We start from the raw sequence: 10598 nt of genomic DNA, 5'->3' as shown, positions 1-10598 counted from the left end.
TTCAATGTGGGTTCGCGAATCTTTTGATTCAGTTCGGGACTTCAGTGTGGGTTCGCGAATCTTTTGATTCAGTTCGGCATTTCAATGTGGGTTTGCGAATCATTTGATTCATTTCGGGAATTCAGTGTGGGTTCGCGAATCATTTGATTCATTTCGGGACTTAAATGTGGGTTTGCGAATCATTTGATTCAGTTCGGCACTTCAAATCGCGTATCGCGAATCATTTGATTTAGATCAGAACTTCAATGTGGATTCACAAATCATTTGATTCAGTTCAGGACTTTAATGTGGGTTCACGAATCATTTGATTCAGTTTTTTGATCATTTGTATTTTTTTGGAGTTTCAGTTTCTGTTTAAATCATTTAAACCATAATAATTAAAACATAAATATAAATATCACATACAAACAACCATCTGAAAACGAAGAACGAGTCAATATATGCTTAATTAAGATCAATTTTATTTTATATATATATATAAATTCCTCTGTATTAGAAATACAACTGTTCTCTATTTTGTGTAATTATTATTTCAATCCATCATAAATCCGTAATTTACAGTATTTACACACTGTACAATAACCCGTTTCGTTTGAAACAATATTAAAATAAATGTTCACAAAAGATATTTAATTCTCTTTATACTTTTACAGCATTTCCAGGGAGTCCTTTACGACTCCACACATTTGTAAAGCCATTTTCTTCTAATTATTTAGTGCAAATGATTTTCACTCTTTAACAAAAGTATGATTGCAACATCCAGCGCCGACGGAGCGAAGCCACACGCCGTTACGAAACGCATCAGCGGCTTCCGGCGCGTTTTTGTTCCAATGCAATTATGAGAAAAACACAATCAGTGCAAAACAACTCGACAGCCTGTTTGTTCTGAGCTCAGAAATCCAGTGAGGACAAACGGAGGGTCGGCATGAACGTGAAAGGAATGGAATGTGATTCTCTGAACTACGCTGGATATAAAACACACACCACGAACCAAGAGGAAACGATGCTAATTACTGAAAATACTCAACACAACACTGAACATCAGTTTAACTCTCAAAACCTGCCGAGAACAACGTTTCACCCCAAATCACCATTCGTTTTCATTATTTTCATGACAATTACACACATTTCCCCCAACTCTCGGTAGCTTATTGAAATGTGAAAAACATTATTGTAATACAGTAGTGAAAACTCTCCTGTTTAGAATTATTTTGCTTTTAATTAAACTCATCATAAATTAAATACTATTAGGGTACTTACAGTTGTATTTCACAATATATTGCATCACAGTAATAAGAATCAGACAGAAAACGTGTTCAATTGTCAAGACAATAATGCATGGTTTTAAATTAGGCTTAATTTTGTTTATGCAAAATATACTTTCTTTGTTGATCTTAGGGTGAAATATGATCTTGACAGGCTTCGATGTGAACAGTAAACATGACGACAGACACGTGACACGGCTGATATAATGCGTCTGACGGTCTGTGTCGGGATGTCCGGTTACAGCAGCTATACGACTGTCCCGCTGGGAGAGTTAGCTGGGTTTTGGGATGACAACAGGCCCTAAAGAAAGAAAAAAAAGAAGACAAATTATTTTTTTTTGAAAGAAATTAACACATTTATTCATTAAGGATGCATTAAATTGATCCAAAGTGACAGTAAATACATTTATAATGTTCCAAAATATTTTTGTTTCAAATAAATGCTGTTCTTTCGAACTATTCATCTGTGAATCCTGAAAAATAAAATGTATGACGGTTTCCACAGAAACATTAATGGTGTTCAATATTGCTAATAATCAGAAATGTGTCTTGAGCTGCAAATTAGAACTAGATGAGTAAAGTTTGAGAACAAACTTTAAGTTGTCTTGAGAAAGCCTAGCCTGAAACTTTGAAGCAGTTGTAAAAGTATGAAAGCAGCTAGCATGATTTAACACATTGCTTACATGATTTAACATGTTGTTAATATGTTTTAGCATGATTAGCTTGTTGCTTGTATTTTTATAGGCTGATTACAATTTTGTTAGCATGATTAGCATGTTGTTATCATAATTTGCAAGTTACTAGAATGTTGTTAGCATGATTAGCAAGTTACTAGCATGTCTCTAGGCTGATTAGCATGTTTTGCGCATGATTAGCATGTTACTAGCTTGTTGTTAACATGACTGGCATGTTGCTAGCATGATTAGCATGTTGCTAACATGTTTCTAACATGATTAAAATGTTACTAGCATGTTGTTAGCATGATTATCATGTTACTAGCATGTTGTTAGCATGTTTCTAGTATGATTATCATGTAACTATCACGTTGCTAGCATGTTAACATGAATATCATGTTACTAGCACGTTGCGAACGTTTTTCTACCATGCTTAGCATGTTACTAGCATGTTGCTAGCATGATTATCATGTTATTAGCATGTTAACACGATTAGCATGTTACTAGCATGTTGTTAACATGTTTCTAACATGATTAGCATGTAACTAGCACGCTGCTAACATGATTGCCCTAGCATGTTGTTAGCATGATTACCACGTTACTAGCATGTTGCTAACATGATTAACAAGTTACTAGCCTGTTACTAGTATGATTAGCATGTTGCTACCATGTTTCTAACATGATTAGCATGTTGCTAGCATGTTTCTAACATGATTAGCATGTTGCTAGCATGTTTCTAACATGTTTTCAGTATGATTAGCATGTAACTAGCACATTGCTAGCATTATTACCAAGTTACTAGCATGTAAGCATGTTAATAGCACGTTGTTAGCATTTTTCTATCCTGATTACCATGTTACTAGCATGTTGATAGCATGATTAGCAAGTTACCAGCATGTTGCTAGCATGATTAGCATGTTACCAGCATGTTGCTAGGATGACTATCAAGTTACTAGCATGTTGTTAGTATTATTAGCATGTTAATAACATCTTGTTAGCATGCTTCTAACATGATTAACATGTTACTAGCATTTTGTTACCATGTTTCCAGTATGATTAGCATGTAATTAGCACGTTGCTAACATGATTACCAAGGTAACAGCATGTTATTAGCATGATTAGCATGTTACTAGCACATTGCTAGTATGTTTTTAACATGATTAGCATGTTACTAGCATGATTAGCATGTTGTTAGCATGTTTCTAACATGATTAGCATGTTACTAGCATGTTGCTAGCATGTTTCTATCATGATAAGCAAGTTATTAGCATGTTGTTAGCATGATTAGCATGTTACTAGAATTTTGTCAAGCCAACTTAATGATTTCTGAAGGATCATGTGACACTGAAGACTGGAGTAATGATGCTGAAAATTCAGCTGCGCATCACAGAAATAAATTACATTTTAACAGATATTCACATAGAAAACATCTGTTTTAAATTACAAAACTATTTCACAATTTTAATGTATTTTTGATCAAATAAACACAGTCTTGGTGAGCAGAAGAGACTACAAGTTAACTGTGCCAACTTTGTACAACCCGGTTGAGTCCCAAACCTTTCAGTTCAGTGATTAGATGTTCGTTTGGCAAGAACATTGGCATCATGACCACAATGTGGCGTCGCCTCAAAACTCCAAACAGCTGATAAAAACATCACAATAATCCACAAGTACTCCACACCACTGAGAAGACAAACGCTGACACAAATCCATCATTAAGATGTTTTTAAATGCATAAAAACGCTTCCTCCAGTGAAATGTGATCTGGTCTGAATCAGGAGAGAAATCTGCACAGATCAAGCACTGTTTACAAAACAGCTCTAAACAAATATGTGGCAGGATTTTGATGTGAGAGACAACAGGTGATCCGATTTTCCACTGGAGGAAGTGTTATTATGGATTATAGACTTGTATTTTAATTACAAATGTCTTAATGATGGATTTGTTTCAGCTTTTGTCTTCTCAAGATGTTAACTGATGGACTGGAGTGGTGTGGATTATTGTGATGTTTTTATCAGCTGTTTGGACTCTCTTTCTGACGGCACCCATTCACATCCACTGGTGAGCAAGTGATGCAATGCTGTCTTTCTCCAAATCTGAAGAAGACACAAAGTCATCCTAACCTCTGATGGCCTGAGGGTGAACATATTTTCAGCAAATCTGGGGTTCAGGATGATTCAAACTCTGAAATCTGAATGCTCACATTACATACTACTACGAGTGTTCGTACAGATACCGTAAAATTAAATTCAAAGACTTTTCAAGAACTACTTTTTTGATTTTCAAGGACTTCAGAGATCTCACTTATCGAACAAAGTCTTCTATTTTTTTAAAAAAAGGAAGAAAGAAATAAAAATATATTTATAAAAAAACATTTGTGTATACTCTCTGTCTTTGTTTTGTTTTAATAACTGCACTGCTTTAATGGTTTTCTACTGTTTAAAAAAAATGGAAAAAGATTAGCAAAATCACTCTCTGAAATCCTGATCTGAAACAAATGATTCACGAACCCGCACTGAAGCCCTGATTTGAATCAAATGATTCGCAATCTGCGCTCCGAAGTTCCAATCTAAATAAAATTATTCATATGATTCACGATAATTATAATTCGTGATCCGCGCTTTGAAGAACCACATCATTTCAGATCAGGACTCGGAACACAGACTGTGAATCATCTGACTTAGATCGGACCATTGTGTATCGCAAATTATTTTATTTAGATCTGGATTTCAAATTGCGTATCGTGAATCATTTGATTTGATTCATTCAATCCGCAAAATGATTCACGAACCTGTTCCGATTTAAATCAAATGATTTGTGATACGCAATTTGAAGTCCCGATCTGAATCAAATGATTCACGATACGTGATCCGATTGGAGCGCTTCGAAAGAGCGAATCATTTTGTGACACTATGGTTTAACTGATTTGAGTTTCAAAAGGCTCTGTTTCACCAATCACTACGCACTTATTAAAATCATTACAAGTGAATTACAAAATGAAAGGCTCTTTTAATTTGATCTGGTTTTTGCTAGTAAATCACTATAATTAACGATCAAGTCATGAGTTTGAATCAATCAGGAGCGGTTCCAGCATAATTGACTCACTCAATTGATTCGGTTCGTCTGTTCCTGTTTTCACGTCTTCAGTCATGTTTACACGACTGTCAGTACTTCTACTGGCTTAGCTCGATTGTTTTCTGACATTTAACTGAAGCGAAAAGGTTATGATGTTTTTTTAAATTTTGCATGAATCTTTTTTTATTGCATGAGTCTTTCAATAATCAAGCACTTTTCTAGGACCTCTTTAGGAACATGAACATTTTCAAGGGTTTTCCAAGCCTTCAATTTAAAAAAGTCAAATGAAGTACTTCAAGCACACAAGCAGCTTGAACGAACTTAACCCGGCAGTCGTCACTCACCACTTTTCCAGGTCGTGCCCACGTGCAAATGAAACCCTCCTGGCAGGCGGTGACCAGACAGTCCTCGAGGAAAATCAACACAGTGAGTCTCTCGTGGGCAATTTTCTTACAAACCAGCGGCTCCAGCAGGGGGATTTCCTCCATGCGCGGACACAAAGTCGTTCCCAGCGTCTTAGCGCCGTCCGTTTTGGCCTTCTGCGTGCCGATGAGCTGGTTGAGCTTGTCGCTGCTCTTGTTGCTGATGTAGCTTATGCTGTGATTGCGTTTGTGGTCCTTCTCCTGATGCCGCTCCTTACGCGCTTCGTGCAAAGCTAACGTGGCGAATTTGCTGACGCCAGTCGCGATCAAAGCGCTGTCTACGACGCTTTTCGGGCTGTTGCCCGACGAATGTGGCAAGCTATTCGAGCGCGGTAAAGGAGAGTTCGACGGAGTTGCGCTATTGTTCCCGTTGGTGCTGGTTTCCCCGCTCATGATGTTCGTATGCGTCCTCGTTCTGGATAACGGAAACAGGATGTCTTCTGTAAGGTCCCATAAGCATAACTGCGTATCTTGACCTACCGAGCCAAACCGGTAAGTCACGCTAATGCCCGTAGAGTTTCTTTTGGAGATTCTAGATTGCGTGCTATTCGCCCGTTCGCGACTTCCGTTGGACTGCACTTGGTCCTGGAAGTCTTCGTCGCTTCCGCTAAACTCCGCTGGAGCTTCGCTGTCCTGAACGCTGGTGATGCAATGATCGAACGCCACGACGCTCACCCACGATTTGTGCCCTCGTCCTCGAGCGACAACCGTAGAGTCCGAAAACGACCAAACCGTCACTAGGTCGTCTTCCCCGCCGGTCACGACGTACCGTCCGTCTGGGCTCCAGCAGACGCACAGGAGCCCGCCGAAGTAGCTCTTCATGGTGCCTTGCAGCTCTGCCGTGTCGAAGCAGAAAACCCGTAGGAATCCGTCTTGACCGGCGCAGGCGAGAAACTTCCCGTCGGGCGAGAAGGCGAACTCGTTGACCGCGCCCTCGCCCACCGTCCAGCGGAGGAGAGGATTGCGGGTTGATTTGCTCTTGCTGGTGTGGACGGCGTAGCTCTCGCCCTGCTTTAGGAGCTGGTAATGCGGCGGAGTCGTTCCACAGGTGTGCTCCACATTGTACAGGTACAAACAACCGCTGCCGTGAGCCACCAGGAACAGGTGTTCGGAACCCGGGACCCACTTTACACACGTCACCGTGGACTTGTCAATTAGTCTCTGTTAGAACAGAAACACAAAAAGAGAGACAGAATAACAAAAGATACAAAATCAGATTTAAATGTTGCAAACTTTACAAATATAATTAATGGCCCTAAAATAGATGTTATTTTCCAAACATAAAATACTATTTATTTATTCATTCATTCAATATTTTTTTTAATTTATTATAAAATATTCTTTAAAATAAAATCCCTAAATCACTCATTTTAACTATAATAAACGCTACACAACTTCACAACAACATTAAAAAAAATTTCGTTGTTGCAAAATATTAGAAAAAAAAGTAATGGTCCAATAAAATAAACTTAATTATTACATCTATTTTACTTTATTTAACATTTATTTCTGTAAAAAAATGAATTAATATATACATACATATATCGCATTTTAAAAAAAGTCTTCCTGTCACCTAATGGTGATAAATTTTTTTTTCTTTTCTTTATTTAAAATAGAACTATTAGAATTACGAATTATATTATTATATATTACATAATAAATTATAATGATTGTACATTTGAATTATTTAGAATAGAATACTTATTTATTTTATTTCATTTTGAATTTTTTAAAAATATATTTTTAGAATTTATGCAGAGACAATTTCAACAAGATAATACCCTTAAATCACATAACTCGTTTTTTTTTTTGTCACTTAATGGTGATAACATTTATTTCACATTTACTTAAAATAGAATTATTAGAATTATAAATTATATTATTATATATTATATAATTATACATTAATTATAATTGGGTCACAGATGAAAAAGGGTTTAAACATAAAAACAATAAGTGTAATACTGGTTTAAATTGTTGTTTTTCCAAAAAAAAAAAAATAATAATAATAATAAAAAATAAGTTTTCTGTTTAATTTAACTGCATTTTTGTTTTTCTAAATCTGAAACCTTAAAAGCAGACACTTTACTTACATTTAATGTGCTTTCTATGGACATAAAATCAATTTAGTAAAAAATTTTTTGATGTGGACATCTTAACGTCTTTGACCCAATTATAAATTAGAATGATTTAGAATAGAATATTTATTTTATTATTTTTTACATTTGTAAAAAATATATTTTTAGAATTTATGCAAAGACAATTTAGCAAATTAAGATAAAAGCCTTAAAATCACATACTTTTTTTTTTTGTTGAACTCTCATGTATTTTTTTTTTTTAAAAATAAAAACCTTAAATTACTTAATTTGTTTTTAAATGTCATTTTTTCAGTCAGAAACCCAAAGATTTGATCTAGTCCAGATCACTGACTTAACTAACTTAAAACTGTTTAGGTTAAATCATAAACAAACAGTTGCTAGAATGGAGTTCAGGACTCACGTCTTCATTAAACAGTTTGCTGGTTTCCTTTTTGATGGGGTCAATGAGCTGTACTTGCCCTGCAGAAAAGCCCACCAGCAGCGAGACGCTCTCCGCCGTGGCCGTCAGCGCATTGGAGTCGTGACACGTGGGAAGCGTTCCCTTATATATCCGCTTGTCTACGGGTTTGCTCAAATCAGCGGCCTGGTGAAATCAGAAATAAGCAATTTGATATATTCATATGCATGATGTTAGGCTTAAGAAAGCATGATTTGCAATTAAAGATCTCAGTGCCACTATAAATGCGCACACACACACAAATTAAGTATATTCTGTGGTGCACTTGTATTTACATAAATTATTTTTAAATGATGCTATAAACACAAATTACTAAATTATATCACTCAAGACCCTTTGCAACTTAATGCAACAGGTTATCCAACCTAAACCGCATGCATGTGTGCAAAAATCAGTGAATGTACATTAAAGTGTAGGATGCATCAGCATATAACCTGGGTTACACATAAACCCAGACCTGCCCTAATGCAGTTAATGCACAGTATATTTTAGGTTGCATTTTCATAAATTATTTGTAAATTATGCTGTAAACATAAATGACTAAATTATATCATTTATGACTCCTTGCAACATAATGCAACAGGTTAACCAACCCAAACCTCATGCATATGCCAAAACCTAAAATAACAGAGTGCATTGGATATTTTGGATGCATAACACAAAGATTTACATTCAACAGCCTATTCAAGACAATGCAACAGGTAACCCACTCCAAAACTCATGAAAATCCATGGATCTTTGCAAAAATCAGTAAATGTACACTATATTCTAGGACGCATTCGCATATAAACTGAACTAACATAAAGTTACCACATAATACAAACATTACCCACCTAAACCTTATGCATAAACCCAGACCTGCCCTAATGCACAGTATATTTTACGTTGCATTTACTGTACATTAATTATTTGCAAATGATGCAGCGAAAATAAATTGTGCAACAGGTTATATACTTCAAACCTCATGCATATGCCTAAAATAACAGAGTGCATTGGATATTTTGGATGCATAACACAAAAATTTACATTCAACAGCCTATTCAAGAAAATGCAACAGGTAACCCACCCCAAAACTCATAAAAATCCATGGATCTGTGCAAAAATCAGTAAATGTACACTATATTCAAGGATGCATTAGCATAAAAACTGAACTTTAAGCTGGATTTATATAACGTTACAACATAATGCAACCGTTACCCACCTAACCATTAACCCCAATGCATAGTATATTTAACATGCATTTACATAAATTATTTGCAAATGATGCTGTAAACATAAATTATGCAACAGGTTATATACTCCAAACCTCATGCATATGCCAAAATCTGCCTAAAATAACAGAGTGCATTGGATATTTTGGATGCATAACACAAAAATTTACATTCAACAGCCTTTTCAACAAAATGCAACAGGTAACCCACTCCAAAACGCATGCATAACTAGGGATCTGTGCAAATATCTGTGAAAGTACACTATATTCTAAGATACATTAGCATATAAACTGTGCTAACATAAAGTTACCACATAATACAAACATTACCCATCTTGACCTTGTGGATAAACCCAGATCTGCCCTAATGCACAGTATATTTTAGGTTGCATTTAAATAAATTATTTGCAAATGATGCTGTAAACGTAAATTGTTAAATTACATAACTCAGGACCCTTTGCGACATATTGCAACAGGTTACCCACCCAAAACCTCATGCATAACTCCTCAAACAACATACAAACTACGTTCTGGATTGCAACTGTATTTACAGTATGTAATAACATCATGCAACAGGTTTCACACTTTAAGCGCATGCATAACTCCCGCTTTTTACGAAATGAATGAATGCACAATGTCTGTTTTGGATTGCATTAACATCACAACTTGAGTTGTAAACATTATTTACACACATTACACAGTCTAACGCTTTTCTTGGCCAATGCACACTGATTATTGCACATGCACGTGTCAGTTTTATGGGTATAAACTCATTTAAAGCTGATGAAAGAGTCCCAGCAGCTGTCATGCCGTTACCTTCCTGACGCCTTTATAAATGTAAAAGTAAAGCTCCCGGCCCACATTGAAACAGATTCTCTCGCCGTTACCGGACTGGTCGTTCACGTTCACAAACGAGACTTTCACCGGGTTCGAGCCCTGTGAATTGAACGGCACCCGGTTCGGCCGGCTGTACTCGGAGTTCGGCAGGAGTTTATAGACGCCCTCCCGTGTGGTGAATTGAGTTTTAATTTCGTTCGCCTCCTTCCCACCTCCCTCCGCCGCCATCTTCAACATTAGTATTCATTCCGCTTCGTGCACGAGCATGCGCGCGCCCCTCCTCCTCTGCGAGACGGAGCGCGCTGCGCGTTCACGCAAGGCAGGTGAGAAGTAAAATCATGGTTGTAAAAATTTGGCAAATTAAGAAACACCAAAGAATACAGAAGAAAAACAGTTGCATTATATTAATTAATTTGCCATGTAAAAAAACGCAGCTAAAATATGTTTTCAAAATACATTAACGTAAATATATTTTCAACAAATGTTTTTATTTTACAAATATATTCTTGAAAATATATTTTTAAATCATAAATACATTTTAAAAGCATTTAAAACATAT

The 10598-nt window shown here is 36.2% G+C and overlaps 1 protein-coding gene across 1 annotated transcript; it reads right to left on the bottom strand.

Annotated features, from left to right (window-relative positions):
- Window positions 1-443: 443 nt before the first annotated feature.
- On the bottom strand, window positions 444-10276 carry wdr20b (WD repeat domain 20b). Its single transcript, XM_051092146.1, has 4 exons — window positions 10019-10276; window positions 7936-8118; window positions 5359-6597; window positions 444-1566 (listed from the first exon to the last, which is right to left on the bottom strand). The coding sequence occupies exons 1-4, from the start codon at window positions 10274-10276 to the stop codon at window positions 1513-1515; spliced, it is 1734 nt and encodes a 577-aa protein (XP_050948103.1). The 3' UTR covers window positions 444-1512.
- Between the last annotated feature and the right edge of the window lie 322 nt (window positions 10277-10598).

The sequence above is a fragment of the Labeo rohita genome, chromosome 20, assembly GCF_022985175.1.
Source record: "Labeo rohita strain BAU-BD-2019 chromosome 20, IGBB_LRoh.1.0, whole genome shotgun sequence".
Lineage (NCBI taxonomy): Eukaryota > Metazoa > Chordata > Actinopteri > Cypriniformes > Cyprinidae > Labeo > Labeo rohita.
This window is presented reverse-complemented; position numbering and strand designations above follow the sequence as displayed.